The sequence below is a fragment of the Neoarius graeffei genome, chromosome 16 (assembly GCF_027579695.1).
Source record: "Neoarius graeffei isolate fNeoGra1 chromosome 16, fNeoGra1.pri, whole genome shotgun sequence".
Lineage (NCBI taxonomy): Eukaryota > Metazoa > Chordata > Actinopteri > Siluriformes > Ariidae > Neoarius > Neoarius graeffei.
In genome coordinates this window covers 60,869,890-60,892,941 of record NC_083584.1, presented here as the reverse complement: position 1 = coordinate 60,892,941, position 23,052 = coordinate 60,869,890, and the positions used below count along the sequence as shown (strand labels likewise).

General features: G+C 39.8%; 1 protein-coding gene across 5 annotated transcripts in view; it reads right to left on the bottom strand.

The window, feature by feature from the left end:
- dync2h1 (dynein cytoplasmic 2 heavy chain 1) overlaps positions 1–9,067 on the bottom strand; it is a 153,835-nt gene extending 144,768 nt beyond the window's left edge. For 3 of the 5 annotated variants that reach the window (XM_060943313.1, XM_060943317.1, XM_060943316.1), the window contains exons 1-8: positions 8,890–9,067; positions 7,764–7,950; positions 4,964–5,134; positions 4,526–4,664; positions 4,333–4,451; positions 2,460–2,604; positions 2,097–2,329; positions 30–164 (exon numbers count right to left, since the gene is read on the bottom strand). In XM_060943313.1, the coding sequence (XP_060799296.1) occupies positions 30–164; positions 2,097–2,329; positions 2,460–2,604; positions 4,333–4,451; positions 4,526–4,664; positions 4,964–5,134; positions 7,764–7,946 (1,125 nt within the window). In that variant the 5' untranslated portion in view covers positions 7,947–7,950; positions 8,890–9,067. The other 2 variants (XM_060943314.1, XM_060943315.1) reach the window with 2 other exon arrangements.
- Positions 9,068–23,052: the final 13,985 nt, after the last annotated feature.

Below are 23,052 nucleotides of genomic sequence, written 5' to 3'. Positions count from 1 at the left end.
TGACTGTGTTTGTACATATGTGTGTGTACCTCAGTGTAAGGGTTGTACAGTACAGGGTTGAGCCCAGTGAAAGGCTCAAACACTATGGAGGCAGAAATCTGTTGCTGCTGCGCTCCAAACACCAACCGCTGAAGCTTCTCTTGCACTGTACGCACCTGCAGCACCTATACACACACACACACACACACACACACACACAATCATTTCATAACTAGGGCTGTCAAACGATTAAAAAATTTAATCGCGATTAATCTCAGAATTTCATATAGTTAATCGCGATTAATCGCATTTTTTAAGATCTGTGTAAATGAATAAGGCTTTTAAAGTGAAATGTTACAATTAAAATGGTGAACACATTTTATGCTAAAAGTACTTGTTAAAAACTGCTGGGACAACAGAAAATGGTAAGGGAGTTTATTCACTCACATACTAGGCAGTGCTGAACATACAAAACACAAAATTGGATTGTGTGATGGATTAGGGAGCTGTAGTCTCAAATATAAAACGTGGAGTCACATACTACTGTGTCTCAGTTCAGACATGTGTGACAAAAGAAAATAAAAATGAAATAAAACTTCAGTTGTGCTGGAGTTATGTTCAGTCACAGCCTATAGAACTTCACAGTACCGTGCAAACAAAAATAAATTGCAGTTGGACTTCAATAAAGACATTTAGGTCATATCACAGTGCTACAGCATACTGACATCTCACTTTACAAAAGTATTTTAGAACTGCAAAGTGCATACCAAAACCAACTCAATCACACTCTTCTTTTGAAATGAAACTTTTGAAATGAAACTTCCCATTTAACAGACCTTTCTCCATCACTCACACTTACTGATCAGTCCCCCCAGGATTCCGCGGGCCTTTTTTGTGATTGTTGTGGGCTAAAATGTCTGACGGTGCAGGGGGTTTTCCAAAAAATTGCGATGAAAGTTGCGGTGTTTTTTAGTTTTTTTGTTGCGATTACATTGCGGGAGGAAGTGAAAGTTGCGAGAAATTGTTGCGATTTTCTCTTTTTGTGATTAAAATTGAGTGATACATTAAATATTAAGTTATTACTGAAAAACTATTGATTAAAAAAACAAAGACACTGAGAAATGGTCCTATAAACAACTTTACCAATATAAAAGATTACCAGGACTACAAAAATGCAGAAAAATAGGCTTTACTTATCCAAATGCACCTGTTGGTTCAAAAGTTAAAGTGCAGAGAACCTCACAGCACAACATGAAGTTCCCTTAAAATATAATATAAATGCCTCAGCTTTCATGTAAGAAAAAGAACTATTAATACTAGTGCTGTGTGCAGGCAGTCTCTCCTGAAGACTAAATTAAACAATAATTATAAACTAATAAAATAAATGGCTCAGGCTTCATAGAAGAAAAAAAACAATTTGAACAGAATCTCACAGTATGATGCTGAAGCTGCCTAAACAATGGAAAATAAAATACCATTTTGGCAAAAATGTTGGCATCCATTAATTTCTTGTATTAAGTAAAAAAATAATGTAAAGTGCACACAGTCCTTCACTGTAAACATAACACACTTTCAGTAACAGAATTTAAGCCTACATAAACACTGACTCACACATGCAGTGTTGCCGGATACTGCTGACGTTTTCCATCCCAAAATATGTTCAAAACCCGCCAAAATGCACTTAAAACCGCCCAATCTGGCAACACTGCGCACATGCTGCTTCTCTTGAACGTATACACGGAAGTAAGGCGGAAGGTAGTTTGTCGACGTCACCTCAAGACGACGCCAACGATTGGTCAAATTTGCGGGAAAGTTGTGGTGATTGGATATAATTGCAGCACCGCCCTGAATTCGCAGGGATTGGTTGAAGTTGCAAATCGCAACATCGTGAAATCCTGGAGGGTCTGATTGAAGCAGCGCGTGACAAGCCTCAACATGAACTACGGGTGACTCGCAGGGCCAAATTAGAATTTGCGTTAACGGCACTATTTTTTTAAATCGCGATAAATTGAGATCGCGTTAATGCGTTATTATCGCGTTAACTTCGACAGCCCTATTCATAACATTTTTGAAAAAGACAATGACATCATGGATGATTGACAGGTCCGATGTCTCACCTCCCGCAGTCGGTGTGTGAGGTCGTGCAGGCCGAGTGGGCGGTGCTTATCTCCACTCCATGGGTGAGGTGAGTAGCGTTTCCACACCTGACTGCTCAGGTGTTCGCATGCCGCCGCCCATTGCTCACACACAGCCACGCCCATTTTGAGACTCTCTCTCATGCTGGAGTATGGCTCCTCCCACAGACGCAGCACACACAGCTTCTTCTGCACGAACCGAGCCAGAGAGAAGCCTACACACACACACACACACACGCACACACACACACAGAAGGACACTCATCCACAACAACACCTTCAGAGATACACACTCGTTCACACACTGACCCAGATACACACACTTAGACCTAATCACGTACAAACCTGTCACATCCATGAGTCTGCGCATGCGTGTTTCAGAGTAGGATGTATGTTCCACCTGCTTCCACACATCATCTAACACATCTCGAGTGTGTTCAATCAGCTCCAACACCTCTGTCAGACTCGCACTGTCCAGAGTACTGTACTCCTGCACACACACACAAAATATGCATAATATCGTTATTTGTGTTAACAGTGGTCTCTTGATGCTTAATACAATATATCTATCTGTCTATCTATCTATATCAAACAGGTTTAAATTAACATGCTTCTTCTCATACATTAACATTTCTATGGCAACAGCACATACACTACCGTTCAAAAGTTTGGGGTCACTTTGAAATGTCCTTATTTTTGAAAGAAAAGCACTGTTCTTTTCAATGAAGATCACTTTAAACTAATCAGAAATCCACTCTATACATTGCTAATGTGGTAAATGACTATTCTAGCTGCAAATGTCTGGTTTTTGGTGCAATATCTCCATAGGTGTATAGAGGCCCATTTCCAGCAACTCTCACTCCAGTGTTCTAATGGTACAATGTGTTTGCTCATTGCCTCAGAAGGCTAATGGATGATTAGAAAACCCTTGTACAATCATGTTAGCACAGCTGAAAACAGTTGAGCTCTTTAGAGAAGCTATAAAACTGGCCTTCCTTTGAGCAGATTGAGTTTCTGGAGCATCACATTTGTGGGGTCGATTAAATGCTCAAAATGGCCAGAAAAATGTCTTGACTAGATTTTCTATTCATTTTACAACTTATGGCGGTAAATAAAAGTGTGACTTTTCATGGAAAACACTAAATTGTCTGGGTGACCCCAAACTTTTGAACGGTAGTGTACACAGGGATTGGTACGGTGGATGTGCCACATAATCTATTTACACCAAAGAAGGCGTACTGATATGGTGAAGCTTTCTGTCAGGAGACGTTTGTGTATTTAACGTGTATGGAAGGAGTCTCCAGTATCAGCGTTTTGTGACAGTTTTCTGACACAACGCTGCATTTTCCACGACGTTGCATTTTCACGTTTCTGGGGAACATGACAGTCAGCGATTTTTAGAGGGTGATGAAAGTACAACTGTTTATAGCTGACACTGTGCAAGTCAATAACAGGAACTAACTTGTTTCATGGGCATTCCTTAACGCTACGGGGGGGTAGGACATCACTATGGCATGGGTTACTTCCCTATAATAGAACAGCCCACTGTTCTAAAGAAAGAACAAGTAGAAAATCACTTGATGCAGAGAATTACGCACTATTATTGGACTCATTTGATATACACTACCGTTCAAAAGTTTGGGGTCACTCTGAAATGTCCTTATTTTTGAAAGAAAAGCACTGTTCTTTTCAATGAAGATCACTTTAAACTAATCAGAAATGCACTCTATACATTGCTAATGTGGTAAATGACTATTCTAGCTGCAAATGTCTGGTTTTTGGTGCAATATCTCCATAGGTGTATAGAGGCCCATTTCCAGCAACTCTCACTCCAGTGTTCTAACGGTACAATGTGTTTGCTCATTGCCTCAGAAGGCTAATGGAGGATTAGAAAACCCTTGTACAATCATGTTAGCACAGCTGAAAACAGTTGAGCTCTTTAGAGAAGCTATAAAACTGACCTTCCTTTGAGCAGATTGAGTTTCTGGAGCATCACATTTGTGGGCTCGATTAAATGCTCAAAATGGCCAGAAAAATGTCTCGACTAGATTTTCAATTCATTTTACAACTTATGGTGGGAAATAAAAGTGTGACTTTTCATGGAAAACACTAAATTGTCTGGGTGACCCCAAACTTTTGAATGGTAGTGTAAGCGTAATATTAATTGAAGGTAAAAAGCTTTTACATTGTGTGTGTGTGTGTGTGTGTGTGTATATACCTTCTCTATGGGTTTGAACAGCTGAGAAAAGTGCTTGGCTCTCTCTCTCGCACTGCTCCTCTCTGCTGAGCGACTCACTTCAGCCCAGTACTGAAACTCATCACATGGAGTCACCATCCCTACACACACAATCAGCAACAGACACGGGCCACAAACCTCAAAGTGTGTTGTGTTATTTCTCTCACACACTCACCAAGAACATCCTCCTCTGAAAGAGTCTTTTTCCCAGAATTCTTTGGATGTGTGTGTCGAAGCACAGACCCCAGACCGGCCTCCAGCTCACTGAGCAAAGACTGCAGCCGAGGATCAAAGGCCTGACTCCATTTCTCATCCTGAGCACACACACACACACACACACACTAATTTCCTGAAAATGCTGTGCAACATCAAAACATCAACAACAACATTGCTTCGAACATCAGGTGAATGAGCGGTGTGGATGCAATAACCCACCCTCATTTACATATCATATGCATATGACACACCCCAAATTATCTGAATCTAATTTACAAGAAACACACTAACTTATACAGGTGCTGCAATTAAAAAATGAAACCTACAGCAGCTCTAGTAAATGATAATGTGACAGAAATGGCGTTCTGGATTTATTTATTTGTGTGTGTGTGTGTACCTGATGTAATGCAGGATTAAACACTGTCCTAATGGTCTGGTACAGGGTGCTGATGGGAGATTCCAACATGGAGGAAACTAACACCATGTTGCTGATGTTCTCCTCCGTAATCACACATGGACGCAGCTTAAAGAACACCAGCAATCGCGTCTCACACTGCCCACTGTCCATCTGTGCACACACACACAGGTTTCTCAGGTCATTTTCATTTAGTCTGAGTTTGTATGGACTGTTAAATAAATCTATATCAACCAATGTTTCATTCGATTCTATTTCTGCCCATCCATCTCCATATCTAAATCAGCTGCTCTATCTCTCTGTCGATTTATCTGTCTATCTATCTGCCACCAAATCAGTCAATCAATCTCACTACCTGTGCATCTATCTATCTATCTATCTATCTATCTATCTATCTATCTATCTATCTATCTATCTCCAATTATTCCATCCACATTCACTGGATATGAGCAATCGTACCGCTCTGATTGGCTACTCTACTACTAGGCTATCAACTCATATACTGTGAGTAGAAAAAAGCAAAATGGCGGCGCGTGCTCCTGAATCGACCGAGAACTAAATAAAAACTCTACTTGAAAACAAAACAAAAGGAAACAGAAATAGTGAAAAGAATATAGCCCCCCCCCCAGCCCAGTCAGTGGCGATAATGCACCTTTAAATTGGCTTGCCAATCGCCAAAAAACCAAAAAGAAGAAAACCCCAAAAAATACAAAAAAAAAGCAACAAAATATGCAATAAAAGTATTTGATGGTAAGAACGTATCTATATTTTATTTCAAGAATTATTATAATAGCATTTTTCACAAATTGCTCCTGTCATTTTGCCGGTTTGTTTACATTCTAAAGCCTAGGTCACAACCGGACGTACGATTTTTTGGCCGTGCGATTTTTGGCATTTCCCAAATCGCTGAGGTTTTTTTGTTCGTGGAGAAAGACGCGCGTTGGCCGTAAGTTTGTCTTGCAACCTGAAAAAAACGTAAGCGCCCGTAGAGTTTGTTTGACATGACAAAGAACCTCTGCGGCCGGTCTGCGGCTTGAAAATCAGCACGTCACACGCGCGCCCTCCGTGCGTTTCTTGCGTTTTTTGCACGTAGACCGGCCATAGGAGCACGTACGGCCGGTTGTGACCTAGGCTTAAGCAGAATTGATTTTGTCGGATGTTTTGTACAAAATTTTTATTTATCGCATTTGCAAAAAATAAAAATGCTCTGTTTCTCAAAAATGCAGTGAATGTGGATAGAATAAAACAGTTATTCCACTCAATCTCGTCGTACATGGATTATAGCCAACTCGGTGCTACGCGCCTCGTCGGCTATCAGCTCATGTACGACTCAATTTCGTGGAATAACTTAAATATATGTTTGGCTGCCTTTCAGCCTGTCTCTCTCTCTCTCTCTATCGATCTATCTATGCCGACTATATATCTGGCTGTCTATGTCTCTTTTTATCTGCTTGCATATTTATTTATCTGTCTATCAATCAAAAAAAATCAGTCAATCCATCTATATATTTATCTGTCTGTCTAGCCGTCTAACTATCTGTGTCTCTATCTATATCTATCTATATATAAAGTGGCATGCAAAAGTTTGGGCACCCTTATTTAAAATGTCTGTTACTGTGAATAGTTAAGTGAGCAGAAGATGAACCGATCACCAAAAGGCATAAAGGTAAAGACGACACATTTCTTTTCAGCGTTTTCTGCAAGATTTGTGTATTATTTTTGTTTTGTACAATTGAAGAGTGAAAAAAGAAAAGGAACACCATGCAAAAGTTTGGGCACCCCAATACATTTGAGTTCTCAGGTAACTTTTACCAAGGTTCCAGACCTTAATTAGCTTATTGAGGTGTGGCTTGTTCAAATTCTTCGTTAGGAAAAGTCAGATGATGCAGATTTCAAAGCTGTATACATTATCTGACTCCTCAAACTTGTCCCTAAATTATACTGTATTCCCAATTATACTGTATGTCTGGCTGATTTTCATTCTGTCCATCTATCCAGTTATCTATCTATCTGACAAAAAAATCAGTCAATCCATGTACATGTCTGTCCGTCGGTCAATCTATATCTGTTTATCTATCTCTCCATCAAAGCCCAGTTATACCCGTCAGTCTATTCATCTCCAACACAGCACTGAACATGGACACCCTGTAATAATGATAATACTGTACAACACTGTCATTAACCAGTATATGTACAATACAATGAGGATGTGCAATATTGACTGGGAATGTGCAATATCTTTTGAATATGTGTGTATTTTTTTAATACGTGTTTTAGTATTGATCTTTTATTTATATTTTATGCTATTCGCAGGGGCGGCACAGTGGTGTAGTGGTTAGCGCTGTCGCCTCACAGCAAGAAGGTCCGGGTTCGAGCCCCGTGGCCGGCGAGGGCCTTTCTGTGTGGAGTTTGCATGTTCTCCCCGTGTCCGCGTGGGTTTCCTCCGGGTGCTCCGGTTTCCCCCACAGTCCAAAGACATGCAGGTTAGGTTAACTGGTGACTCTAAATTGACCGTAGGTGTGAATGTGAGTGTGAATGGTTGTCTGTGTCTATGTGTCAGCCCTGTGATGACCTGGCGACTTGTCCAGGGTGTACCCCGCCTTTCGCCCGTAGTCAGCTGGGATAGGCTCCAGCTTGCCTGCGACCCTGTAGAACAGGATAAAGCAGCTAGAGATAATGAGATGAGATGTCTGTCTCTGTCTATTTATCAGTTTATACATGTCTCGATCTCCTACTTTTTCCGTCTTCTCATGTCTGTAATGTTCTCCACCATCTCCCTCACCCTGTTGGAGAAGTGGATCTCGTCCCCATCCACACTTGCAGCTAACAGGAACTCATTTGCATCGTCCAGGAAGTTGTTAATCTGCATGCAGGTGGCGAGGGTAGGTGAGGGCTTCATGCTGAAATAATTTCCCACTGTGGTGAGGAGGAACAGTTTCCGGGGGTCATCCAGCATTGGAGCCATGCTTCTGCTTTACACACACACACAGTTAGTGAGAGAAAATGGCACCTACAGGTACACTACAGTTCAAAAGTTTGGGATCACTTTGAAATGTCCTTATTTGTGAAAGAAAAGCACTGTTCTTTTCAATGAAGATCACTTTAAACTAATCAGAAATCCACTCTATACATTGCTAATGTGGTAAATGACTATTCTAGCTGCAAATGTCTGGTTTTTGGTGCAATATCTCCATAGGTGTATAGAGGCCCATTTCCAGCAACTCTCACTCCAGTGTTCTAATGGTACAATGTGTTTGCTCATTGCCTCAGAAGGCTAATGGATGATTAGAAAACCCTTGTACAATCATGTTAGCACAGCTGAAAACAGTTGAGCTCTTTAGAGAAGCTATAAAACTGACCTTCCTTTCAGCAGATTGAGTTTCTGGAGCATCACATTTGTGGGGTCGATTAAATGCTCAAAATGGCCAGAAAAATATCTTGACTAGATTTTCTATTCATTTTACAACTTATGGCGGGAAATAAAAGTATGACTTTTCATGGAAAACACTAAATTGCCTGGGTGACCCCAAACTTTTGAACGGTAGTATATATATATATATATATATATATATATATATATAAACCAAACACTAGGTATTTGGTTATAATTTAATACACGAATTATCATAGCAGTCTGATTTTTTTTTCTACAGTAACCTCATTTTCGCTATTTATAAATAAACTGGCTGCATGTGGAGAAGAGAAACTATTCCTCTATCTCGTTAGTAGTATAATAGGCTTGTTTGGGGTTTTTTTTTTAACAAGTTTCCTCACTTTTTCTCCTCAGCTTTTAATCCACATCTCCTCAGCTGCTGCTAAATGAACCTGGCTAGTTTTCCTAGTTAGCTTAGCCAAACTGAGTGAAACACGCTAGCAGAAAATACAGTTATTAGCGGGTTTTTCCTTACCGCCGAGTCAAAGAATAAACCTTCTGCTTGTTTTAAAAATAAAATAAAAACTAAACAAAACGAATATGCTGTATTAAATGGCAATTTATTTCAAAGTTGTCGAGGATAAAGTCCAGTCCGGTCAACATTTTGCTAGCAGCCTGAGAGGTTGTTGTATTGCGCGAGCGGCCAAGCTGGCCAGGTTGCCACAACGACGGCGGATCTGGCCTTCCGTAAAGCCGGTCGTGAATACCGTTACGTCAACTCGTACGAACAGTGGCAGGCCAGGTTGGCGGGGTTGCCATGGCGATGTTCTGTCTACTGAAGCTAATCCTGCTAATGGTTCCTGAGGGAAAATTTAACAAACTGTGGGACGTGTTTTTAAGGATTTAATTCCACACAGTTGAAAATCACAACTGTGTGGAATTGAAAGTTTGTGAACCCTTTAGAATTTTCTATATTTCTGCATAAATATGACCCAAAACATCATCAGATTTTCACACAAGTCCTAAGAGTAGATAAAGAGAACCCAGTTAAACAAATGAGACACAAATATTATACTTGGTCATTTATTTATTGAGGAAAATGATCCAATATTACATATCTGTGAGTGGCAAAAGTATGTGAACCTCTAGGATTAGCAGTCAATTTGAAGGTGAAATTAGAGTCAGGTGTTTTCAATCAATGGGATGACAATCAGGTGTGAGTGGGCACCCTGTTTTATTTAAAGAACAGGGATCTATCAAAGTCTGATCTTCACAACACATGTTTGTGGAAGTGTATCATGGCATGAACAAAGGAGATTTCTGAGGACCTCAGAAAAAGCGTTGTTGATGCTCATCAGGCTGGAAAAGGTTACAAAACCATCTCTAAAGAGTTTGGACTCCACCAATCCACAGTCAGACAGATTGTGTACAAATGGAGGAAATTCAAGACCATTGTTAGGGCCTCTGCATGCTCTTGCGACAAGGCTTTCGCAGTTAGCTTTTCGCAGACAGTTGTAATTTATCGTTGAGCGGGGAGTAATAGGCGTGCGTGATGTTATTCACCGCCAAAATGCAAGGGGGCGCGAAGTTGCGAAATCGCTAGGAGTAGTTGGTGGGTGTGGTTAGTGGAGTGTTTATCCTCCGGTTACTGATAATGACGAGAACTGGAGTCATATAGATGTATGTACTTCCTCACGTCCTCGATCAACCGCTCTTCGTGCTGCTCCATCTTCGCTCGTGTTTTTAAAAATGGCGGTCGTGAAAACAAACCAAACTGGGAAAGTAGGGAAGCGGAAGTGCGTGTACAGCGGATGTAGAGTGGACCAGTCAGAGCCCTCTTGTCTGCGACGTTGTCTGCGAGGCTGTCTGCGGTGGTCACAATTTTTGGGAGGTGCGTGCAGAGCATCTGCGAAGGGGGGGGCTTCGCAGATGCCATCTGCGGCGCCATCTGCGAGGACTGGGTTATCAGCATAAATTGGCATTTACCCTCCACAGGAGTGGTCGACCAACAAAGATCACTCCAAGAGCAAGGCGTGTAATAGTCGGTGAGGTCACAAAGGACCCCAGGGTAACTCCTAAGCAACTGAAGGCCTCTCTCACATTGGCTAATGTTAATGTTAATGAGTCCACCATCAGGAGAACACTAAACAACAATGGTGTGCATGGCAGGGTTGCAAGGAGAAAGCCACTACTCTCCAAAAAGAACATTGCTGCTCATCTGCAGTTTGCTAAAGATCACGTGGACAAGCCGGAAGTCTATTGGAAAAATGTTTTGTGGACGGATGAGAACAAAATAGAACTTTTTGGTTTAAATGAGAAGCGTTATGTTTGGAACAAGGAAAACACTGCATTCCAGCATAAGAACCTTATCCCATCTGTGAAACATGGTGGTGGTAGTACAACCCTGATTCCAAAAAAGTTGGGACAAAGTACAAATTGGAAATTAAAAACGGAATGAAATAATTTACAAATCTCAAAAACTGATATTGTATTCACAATAGAACATAGACAACATATCAAATGTCGAAAGTGAGACATTTTGAAATTTCATGCCAAATATTGGCTCATTTGAAATTTAATGACAGCAACACATCTCAAAAAAGTTGGGACAGCGGCAATAAGAGGCTGGAAAAGTTAAAGGTACAAAAAAGGAACAGCTGGAGGACCAAATTGCAACTCATTAGGTCAATTGGCAATAGGTCATTAACATGACTGGGTATAAAAAGAGCATCTTGGAGTGGCAGCGGCTCTCAGAAGTAAAGATGGGAAGAGGATCACCAATCCCCCTAATTCTGCGCCGACAAATAGTGGAGCAATATCAGAAAGGAGTTCGACAGTGTAAAATTGCAAAGAGTTTGAACATATCATCATCTATAGTGCATAATATCATCAAAAGATTCAGAGAATCTGGAAGATAGGGTCAAGGCCGGAAAACCATACTGGGTGCCCGTGATCTTCAGGCCCTTAGACGGCACTGCATCACATACAGGCATGCTTCTGGATTGGAAATCACAAAATGGGCTCAGGAATATTTCCAGAGAACATTATCTGTGAACACAATTCACCGTGCCATCCGCCGTTGCCAGCTAAAACTCTATAGTTCAAAGAAGAAGCCGTATCTAAACATGATCCAGAAGCGCAGACGTCTTCTCTGGGCCAAGGCTCATTTAAAATGGACTGTGGCAAAGTGGAAAACTGTTCTGTGGTCAGACGAATCAAAATTTGAAGTTCTTTATGGAAATCAGGGACGCAGTGTCATTCGGACTAAAGAGGAGAAGGACGATCCAAGTTGTTGTCAGTGCTCAGTTCAGAAGCCTGCATCTCTGATGGTATGGGGTTGCATTAGTGCGTGTGGCATGGGCAGCTTACACATCTGGAAAGACACCATCAATGCTGAAAGGTATATCCAGGTTCTAGAGCAACATATGCTCCCATCCAGACGACGTCTCTTTCAGGGAAGACCTTGCATTTCCCAACATGACAATGCCAAACCACATACTGCATCAATTACAGCATCATGGCTGCGTAGAAGAAGGGTCCGGGTACTGAACTGGCCAGCCTGCAGTCCAGCTCTTTCACCCATAGAAAACATTTGGTGCATCATAAAATGGAAGATACGACAAAAAAGACCTAAGACAGTTGAGCAACTAGAATCCTAAGAATGGGTTAACATTCCTATCCCTAAACTTGAGCAACTTGTCTCCTCAGTCCCCAGACGTTTACAGACTGTTGTAAAGAGAAAAGGGGATGTCTCACAGTGGTAAACATGCCTTGTCCCAACTTTTTTGAGATGTGTTGTTGTCATGAAATTTAAAAATCACCTAATTTTTCTCTTTAAATAATACATTTTCTCAGTTTAAACATTTGATATGTCATCTATGTTCTATTCTGAATAAAATATGGAATTTTGAAACTTCCACATCATTGCATTCCGTTTTTATTTACAATTTGTACTTTGTCCCAACTTTTTTGGAATCGGGGTTGTATCATGGTTTGGGCCTGTTTTGCTGCATCTGGGCCAGGACGGCTTGCCATCACTGGAACAATGAATTCTGAATTATACCAGCGAATTCTAAAGGAAAATGTCAGGATATCTGTCCATGAACTGAATCTCAAGAGAAGGTGGGTCATGCAGCAAGACAACGACCCTAAGCACACAAGTCATTCTACCAAAGAATGGTTAAAGAAGAATAAAGTTAATGTTTTGGAATGGTCAAGTCAAAGTCCTGACCTTAATCCAATCGAAATGTTGTGGAAGGACCTGAAGCGAGCAGTTCATGTGAGGAAACCCACCAACATCCCAGAGTTGAAGCTGTTCTGTACGGAGGAACGGGCTAAAATTCCTCCAAGCCGGTGTGCAGGACTGATCAACAGTTACCCGAAACGTTTAGTTGCAGTTATTGCTGCACAAGGGGGTCACACCAGATACTGAAAGCAAAGGTTCACATACTTTTGCCAATCACAGATATGTAATATTGGATCATATATATATATATATATATATATATATATATACACACACACAGTGGATATAAAAAGTCTACACGCCCCATTAAAATGTTCGGTTTTTCTGATGTAAAAAAATTAGACCACGATAAATAATTTCAAAACTTTTCCCACCTTTAGTGTGACCTATAACCTGTACAATTCAATTGAAAAACAAACAAATCTGTTAGGGGGGAAAGCATAAAAAAATGTACAATAAGCTGGTTGCATAAGTGTGCACACCCTTAAACTAATACTTTGTTGAAGCACCTTTTGATTTAATTACAGCATTCAGTCTTTTTGGGTCGGAGTCGATCAGCTTGCCACATCTACAGGTAGACTTGGCAATATTTGCCCACTCTTCCTTGCAAAAGCACTCCAAATCTGTCAGATTGCGAGGGCGTCTCTTGTGCACAGCCCTCTTCAGGTCACCCCACAGATTTTCAATTGGGTTTAGGTCCGGGCTCTGGCTGGGCCGTTCCAAAACTTTTTTGGGGTCATTGTCGTGCTGAAAGATGAAACTCGTCTTCATCTCCAGCTTTCTAGCAGACACCTGAAGGTTTTGGGCCAAAATTGACTGGTGTTTAGAACTGTTCATAATTCCCTCCACCTTGACTAAAGCCCCTGTTCCAGCTGAAGAAAAACAACCCCAAAACATGATGCTGCCACCACCATGCTTCACCGTGGGTATGGGGTTCTTTTGGTGATGTGCAGTGTTGTTTTTGCACCAAACATGCCTTTTGGAATTGTGGCCAAAAAGTTCAACCTTGGTTTCATCAGACCAGAACACATTTTCCCACATGCTTTTGGGAGAGTTGATGTATTTTTTTGCAAAATTTAGCCGGGCCTGGATGTTTTTCTTTGACCCTACTTCATAGTCCAGACATATGGAGAATACGGGAGATTGTTGTCACATGTCGTACACAACCAGTACTTGCCAGAAATTCCTGCAGCTCCTTCAGTGTTGCTGTCGGCCTCTCGGCAGCCTCCCTGACCAGTTTTCGTCTTGTCTTTTCATCAATTTTGGAGGGATGTCCAGTTCTTGGTAACGTCACTGTTGTCCCATGTTTTCTCCACTTCTTGATGCCTGTCTTCACTGTGCTCCATGGTATATCTAATGCCGTGGAAATGTTTTTGTCCCCTTCTCCTGACTGATACCTTTCAACAATGAGATCCCTCTGATGCTTTGTAAGCTCTCTGTGAACCCTGGCTTTTGCTGGAGGAGGCAACTGAGTAAATGTCTGAACTTTATTTGGGGTTAATCAGAGTCATTTTAATTGATGGTAAGTGTGAACCCAAAAAGACTGAACGCTGTAATTAAATCAACAGGTGCTTTATTTTTTACGTTTTCCCCCCCAACAGATTTTTTTTTTCAATTGAATTGTACAGGTTATAGGTCACATTAAAGGTGGGAAAAGTTTTTAAATTATTTTCATGGTCTCATTTTTTTACATCAGAAAAAAACGATCATTTTAACGAGTTGTGTACACTTATATATATATATATAGTTATTAATGTATTTGAAAGGGTTTAAATCTCAATCTCAAATGTGTTGAACCCTAATGTGTTCTCTGAAAGGAAACTTCTGGAATCAGTGGCTGGAATAAATACACAAAATAACTTTGTACACATTAAATTAATATTTATTAAATAAAACTAACTTGGTGGTTCCACAGGATGCCTTTTCATGTTAAAAGGGTAAGGAGTGAATACAACAGTCTAAATCTGAAGGTCATTATTTTGGATTTGTTTCATAACACCTTGAACTCAAACAAGTGGTGGAATGAATTCAGGATAATTACGTTATAACTTCATACCCTTCATGTTTAACACGTTTTCAATTCTATTGTAACTCATACACAAGGACTTGTATGATCGATGCTATATAATGAACTATATATATCAACAATAACACACTGATTTTAAAGGGAAAGAGTCCTGTTATGGAATAGAAACATCTAACTGTTGATATAGTGACGCTTCCTTGAAGGGGCCATTTTTTATTATATGGAAGGAGTCTCCAGTGCCAGTGTGATGTGACATTAAGTCAGACATTCTGGCTGACATGACAAACTGTGCTTTTACTTGGTAACTTAAAGTGAGACACAAAAAAAGTGGGAGGCTGGTGAGGGAACAACTGTTTTTATTCTATCCACATTCACTGGATATGAACAATCGTGTAGCTCTGATTGGCTACTCTACTACTAGGATATCAGCTCATATACCGTAAGTAGAGAAAAACAAAATGGTGGAGCATTTTGATGAACCAACCGAGGATGAAATAAAAACTCTACTCAAAAACAAAACCCCCCAAAAATACCAAAAGGCAACAAAATATGGAATGAAAATATTTGATGGTAAGAACATATCTTTTTTTTAAAAAATTGCAAGAATTATTATTATAGCATTTTTCACAAATTGCTACTGTCATTTCACTGGTTTGTTTTTATTCTTCATTTTTAAGCATAAAAATTTGGTGAATTTTTTTTAGACTGGTTCAAAGAAGTTTGAAAGTAACAACTGAAATGTCCAAGGAAGAATTAAACAAATGTCTAAATTATTCTATACCTCAGCACGACAGCAAGACGGCACTTTCTACACAAAACAACACAAAAGTCAATTCATGCAGCCATCGATAGGTTTTTAAGAAGTCCGCTTAAGCAGAAATTATTTTGTTGGACAGTTTGTATAACGTTTTTATTTATCAAATTTGCAAAAAAAAAGTTCTGTTTCTCAAAATCCAGTGAATATGGAGAGAATAAAACAGTTATTCAACTCAATCTTGTCGTACATGGCGTATAGACAATTTGTGCTACTTGCCTCGTCAACTATCAGCTCGTGTACGACTCGATTTCATGGAATAACTGTTAAATAGTTGCTATAATGTACGTGATAACTCGAACTAACCTGTTTAGACATTCCACAACATTAAATGTAATTAGAAACAGGTTAAAAACAAAACAAAACGTATAATTGTTTTATAAACTATAAATTGAAAAACACAGGTAGTTATAAGAAAATAAGATAGTAACAGTATGTCCGCTTCATCACATTATAACCTTTAGATAAATAGTTATGCTTTGTTTGGGCAAATATCAGATTTAGGATTTTGTTACATGTTTTACTTCTGATTAAAATCTTATTACTGGACATGTAACCAGCTGCTCCTATCTCAGTTGTCATTTAATCATTTTTTTCACTCACAACACAGAGCAGCACTCTTTCACTCAGACATTCTATACTATTCATTCAAATATGCCGATATTACACAGGAGACAGAGCCTGTGCAGTTTTGATCTCCTGCACACTCTGGAGCAGAAAGTCTCTACATTTACTTGCATTCATCCTTCCTTCAATTCTATCCGGTCTCCCCGTCCCTAACTTGCCCCCATAGCATGATGCTGCCACCACCATGCTTCACCATATCAACCAGTTCATGATCAGTACCTGGTTTAAACCAGATGCATCTATTGAAGTTCAGCCCAAAGAGTTTAATCTTTGTCTCATCAGACCAGAGAAACATTTCCTTCACATTCTCACAGTCATTTAAGTGTCTGTAATATGCCTTGCACACAGGAGTGGCTTCCATCTAACCATGCTACCATAAAGGCTTGATTGATATTGTATTTCTGAGATGGTTGTCCTTTTGGCACGTTCTCCTGTTTCAGTGGAGGTTTCACTGCACTGTTTCAATAAAGTCACATTCTTTGAGTTCGCGTTTTTAGTAAGGCAGAAACTGGAATCAGGACAGAGAGGAGTTCACGCTGGTTTTATTCTGCATTCCTGTTTCTTAAAAGCTGTGTGATTACTGTGGTCTGGGAAGAACTGTTACACGCACGGCACATCCACAGTGAGGTCCTGATACATTTGTGGCACTTGCTCAGTAACGTATACATCAAAAATAATATTAAAAATGTAATTTTAAAAAAAGGGTTTCTTTCTATAAGGAAGTCAATTTTTAATGAGAATGACTCTTTTAGTTGAGGAAAAGTGAGTAGTTTCTTCTGCCATGTGAATGACTATATTATTATTATTATTATTATTTGGTAATGTGTGTGTGTGTGTGTGTGTGTGTGTGTGGCCTGAGAACAGAGTTAATGGTATCTGTGTTAATGTTAATGTGGAAAAATACCTCACAGGCAAAACAACCTGAGAACAGCTGCAGTGTGTGTGTGTGCTCGCGTGTGTGTGGCAGTCAGGAAGGGATGCTGTAATTCCCAGTATAATGGAAGCCCTCCTTAATGGGGGAATGTTGAACATTGAACATTGGCACACTGGTGGAGAATGTGTGTGTGTGTGTGTGTGTGTGTGTGTGTGTGTGTGTGTGTGTGTGTGTGTGTGTGTGTGTCAGGAAGGGATGCTGTAATTCCCAGTATAATGGAAGCCCTCCTTAATGGGGGAATGTTGAACATTGATACACTGGTGGAGAGTGTGTGTGTGTGTGTGTGTGTGTGTGTGTGTGTGTGTGTGTGTGTGTGTTTTCAGCATGCAGCTGCAGAGCGGATGACCTCGGTTCTGACACAGGAATTAAGCTGCAATGCTTCGCCTGGCAGATGTAAAACAGAGCACGATCACCCCTACACACACACACACACACACACACACACACACACACACACACACACACACACACACACACACACATTCCAAAGAGCTGAGCATGCAGAATCAGACATGTAACAGCAGCAGAAATGTTTCAACTTAAACAATAAACTGCTCCAGCCTGGACACACACACACACACACACACACACACACACACACACACACACACACACACACAGTCCATATAGCTTTTTACCCAAACACAGCTGATTATGGAATGTTAACTAACTCCACCACTCGGTGGCGCTGTTACACTACAAAACTACAGAACTTCTTTGGCTTATTTTGGAATTAGGACACAACCTGTGATCTTTGTTTCAAACTAAAATATGCACTCAGTTCGTCTATAAACCTGTGTGTAGTGCTTTGGTCTTTAAACCATAGATTTATCCGTTAAACTTTGGTGCTTAGTACCACCACCAACTGTGTTAGAGGAGGTTATGTTTTCGCCTTTGTTTGTTTTTTTGTTTTTTTGTTTGTTTGTTTGTTTGTTTGTTTGTTTGTTTGTTTGTTTGTTCCAGAGGTGGACAAAGTACCCAACTTCATTACTTAAGTCAAAGTACAGATCCCACTGGTCAAATGTTACTCCGATACAAAGTTCTCCAGTCAAATGTTTTACTAAAGTTAAAGTACTGAAGTACTCGGTTTTAAAAATACTCAAGTTTTAGAAGTACATTTTCTGTTAACACATCGTTGTATTATTGCCACAACGCTTACAAAACCTAACGCCTCTGAAACAACCGACTGGATTCACTGACTCGCTTGTAGAACCTGTAGAATAAACACCTTTGAACACAGATTTCTACATTCTGTTTATTTGGCAAGATTATGCTAAAACATATTTCTGAAAGGACTTCAGATAAGTTACCGTTATTCATGTTAGCGTAACTCCATGTTTACATGCTAACTAACAGTGTCCAAGTTAACTCGCTGTGTGTTAACGTTAGCTGTGGACAAGGCGATGGCAACTTGGCGGGAAAACCCATGACTAACCAGACTGCATAGCTATTGCAACGTTACCGCTAGCTCTAAAAGCACAGACAACTTCATTGCAAGCTTTATCTTGGAATAAAACGTTTATATACTGTACTTCAATATGCTTCTGCAGCTCTGATGGTGAGTTTTTATAGGCCGTGATGTGGTTCATTTTAGGCAAACAAAGCAAACATTAAAAATGAAACGATTCTTTAATCCTTTCAGAAAACTGAAACATGGGTTCTAGGTATGACCATGAGTGTGTGCGTTCTCCAGAAGAACCGCCTCCTTCCATTCTGCCATCGACTGATCGTGTTCAAATAATGCTGCGGAGAAATCACTGAACTTGATTTTATACAGTCTATGGCTGTGAAGTGACCCTAGTGATTACTGATCGGCTGTCTCGGTGTCACCTGCGAAAAAACCAAACCAAAAAAAAAAAAACAATCACGTTTTAGAAAAGAAAAGAAAAAAAACATCCATTTTCAAAGCTGCTTCATAGTAACGAGGACCTTGATAGAAATGTAGTGCAGTGAAACGTACGATATTTGTCTTTCAAATGTAGTGAAGTTAAAGTCACAAGTTTCTAAAAAAAATAATACTCAAGTAAAGTACAGATACTCTAAAAGTGTACTTAAGTACAGTACTCAAGTAAATGTACTTCATTAGTGCCCATCTCTGGTTTGTTCTCAATGTAACTCAAAAAATAGTGAATGGGTTTTGATGAAATTTGGTGGGAAGGTGATCCATGGGCCAACGAACAATTGATTAGATTTTGATGCAAATCCGGATATGTGGCTTGGCGGATGTACTGTATGCACTCTACCGTGCGCCCTTCCTGTTTGTTCAGCTTTCACCTTTAGTTTTATTCCTCTAGCTTTAATCTATAGTCCTTCATGTGTAGTCTTTAACTTTTAGACTTAATCCTCCTTTAATTTCCTTTAATGTTCAAATTTTGGTTCTTACTTTTTAGACTTTAGTCTATCAATGTGAGTACCATTCGTTAATCATCATTCTTGATTTACAGAATACTTAATAATAATTAAAGCTGTCATATTATACTCTGATTAAAATGTCAGTAGCTTTCATTCAGTTTGGAGCTGCTCTTAAGCTCATACACCAGACCACAGCAATGCCGCATCCATGTTGCCATGTTAATCAACATAACCTTTACACTGGACACCAGCAAATCCATCCATCCATCCATCCATTATCTCTAGCCGCTTTATCCTGTTCTACAGGGTCACAGGCGAGCTGGAGCCTATCCCAGCTGACTACGGGCGAAAGGCGGGGTACACCCTGGACAAGTCGCCAGGTCATCACAGGGCTGACACATAGACACAGACAACCATTCACACTCACATTCACACCTACGGTCAATTTAGAGTCACCAGTTAACCTAACCTGCATGTCTTTGGACTGTGGGGGAAACCGGAGCACCCGGAGGAAACCCACACGGACACGGGGAGAACATGCAAACTCCGCACAGAAAGGCCCTCGCCGGCCACGGGGCTCGAACCCAGAACCTTCTTGGTGTGAGGTGACAGTGCTAACCACTACACCACCGTACCACCCATACCAGCAAATAAAAATGAATATAAAAACAGAAATAAACATATTTAGCATATAAAGCACGATCAGAGAAACTTTATCAAATAAAATACTCCTATACTACAATAGAGATACAGTAGACACACGAATGTAAACAGCACATGGGCAATATTTTAGGATGTGCAGTACTGTGGAAAAGTCTTCGGCCACATATTTTGTTTCATACAAACTTTGTTATAGATTTCTATTTTATGACTTCTACATTATCGAGTCAGTACAAAAACATTTTAGAGTCCAAACGTTCGTTCGTTTTCCAGCACAAAATTAAATGTTACAGAAAATAAAAAATTTGTATCTGAGCAGCATATTCCATAACAGAGCACTTTCCAGATTTTAAAAAGAAAACATAATGAAGGCTACTGGGTTTTGGTGCAAAATGAAGACGTGAGTGTGACAAAGTGTCCAGAAGAACTGTGGCTGGTTCTGTAAGATGCTCAGTAAAACCTACAGCTCATTTCCGCATAAAACTGCACTCACTGGACCTCAGACTACTGTTTTATTTTATTTTATTTTTTTAAGCAAAGAGTCGTCTCACAACAAATATTGATTTTGTTTCATTTATTATGGCTTACTGCTTACTGTTTATAGTATTTTTTAAATACTGAAACATTTAATTATTTTTTAAGCTATTTTTGGTCGACAGCATTTCTTTACATGTGCCTAAGACTTTTACACAGTACCGTAACGTATAACACTTTGTAGTAGCACAGCTCTGGCGTTAGTTAAAATCCAAATTTCTTGAAAGTTCTAGCTGCCCCAAAGGGCAGAAGTGAAAATCTTATCAAATTAACAAACCTCATGTGGTCGTATACAACCCTAGATATCTAACCTGAGATATTTGCATCTTATATTTCCTAAACTAGTGCAAGAAAGCACATAAATGTGCCATTTTGGTGTTTTTAAAATATGACAGGAAATGCAATATAATGATATTAAATGAGATGAGATGAGATGAGATGAGATGAGATGAGATGAGACGAGATGTGATGCATGCTTTCATGCTTTCTCTGTCCTGACTTTTACTGGCTACAGGGCAGCATGGGAATTTTAGGCTCTTAAAATGGAGTCACTTGCCAAAAAGAGAGTTTTCTCAGAACCTCTGTTTTAGTCTTTAGACCTTTTGTACTTACTTGTTAGCTTTTATCTCTTAGTTCTGACTTTTCTGAACCTTAATCTTTAAGAGCGTTAACTTTAAGCAGTCGGTCTTTAGCCTGTTAGCATGGTTGCACCAACCCGAATTCAATGAAACAGCCTTGAATTTAAAGAAAACTCCACCTTGTGAGACATTTAATATGTTTATCTTGAAATATTTGTGATGTGTTTAGTGATTCTGATGCTAGTCTGTTGCTTGGTGCTGGACTTTGTGTGAGAAGTTTGCACTGATGTCAGAGAAGGATGTTGTTATTGCTAGCACAGTTATGGCGTTTAATAGGAGAAAAAAAGGGCAGTTCTTCAGCAAAGAGGCCAAAATTATGAAATTATTAAGATCACCTTAACTTGTCAGCTCAGTGATATTGCTGAAGTATGGAATCCAAGGCAAAATGTACTGAAAACCATATTTAAAAAATTATTACCGCAATTATAGCAATGCTGCTTGAGAGAAATCTTGGTTTGAATTTTAAGAAATGAAAGTTCAGTTTTCCTGATGCGATTCCGCTACTGACTTTTCTTTCCTCATAAAAGATTTTGCATTCAGAGTTAAACATAGCCAAATTCTCTGTGCTTTTTAGGGTCAAAAGATACTCCATACAGTGTGAAATTTTTATCTAATCCCATTATCTTGAGTACTGCAACTAAAAAAGTTACCACATTTTGCCGTGAATGTAACTCCGTTACCGAAGAACGACCCAAAAAAGAAAATCTCAGCCATTTCCCAACAATGTTCAATGTCATATTATAAGAAATCCAACATAGAAGCAGTGGTGACGTTGATGAAAACTTTGGACACAGAATGCAATGCCGTTATACAACGCTGAGGTACAGCACAGTTTCAGCTCAGTGACGATGGTGTAGATAGTGGTATGTAGACAATGTCGGAAATGGTAAACCAAAGTGAAAATACCTCAACATATTGATTAAACTCATGATTAATACGAATCTGGAACTGAAATTTAAATCAGTGAAGTGTAAAACAACAGGATTAAAGTTAATCAAAGTTCACTGTAAAACTAGAACAAGGATTAAAATGGTGCCTTAAATGTAATCTGCATTATTTCGAAACAACATTTAAAGGTACAATTGAATTAATACATGAACTTTTAAATCCAGATTAAAGTTTAATCCTGTTTTTTTTAGATCTTAGAAAACACACACACACACACACACACACACACACACACACACACACACACACACACAGAGTCATTAGCAGCATAGCTCAAAGCCATGAATTTAATATATATCCACCCCTTCTTTGTGCATGATAGGTATGTGTGTGCGTGTGTGTGTGTTGGATCTGTTTACTGTTTTTAAGGACAGCAAGTGAGATCAGACTTTGTAGGCCCAAACTGAGTAGTACAACACTGGATCACACACACACACACACACACACACACACACACACACACACACACACACACACACACACTTCATCATGTTGTATCATCCTCCCTTTTTTTCTGTCATCGCTCCCTCCCTGTTATCCATCACTCTGCTGCTGCTCTCCCTCTGTGTGTTTACATTAAACAGTGCTGAGAGGACAGGGTATCTCACAACACACACACACACACACACACACACACACACACACAGTCTGGTGGTATACTTTTATACATGTTTAGGGAAACTAAAGTAACAAGTGAAGGATACACATTTGTCTGATGCCCACATCTGGGTGTGTTTTATGTGTATTAATAGAAGTGCTTAAGATATGACCTTTCCTTCGAGAAGACACACTAAAGCCCACATCATTCACTTTAGGTGCTGCTGCTGCTGTGTGTGTGTGTGTGTGTGTGTGTGTGTGTGTGTGTGTGTGTGTGTGTGTGTGTGTGCAGTTACTCCTAAAACATATAAGCGCTTGATGG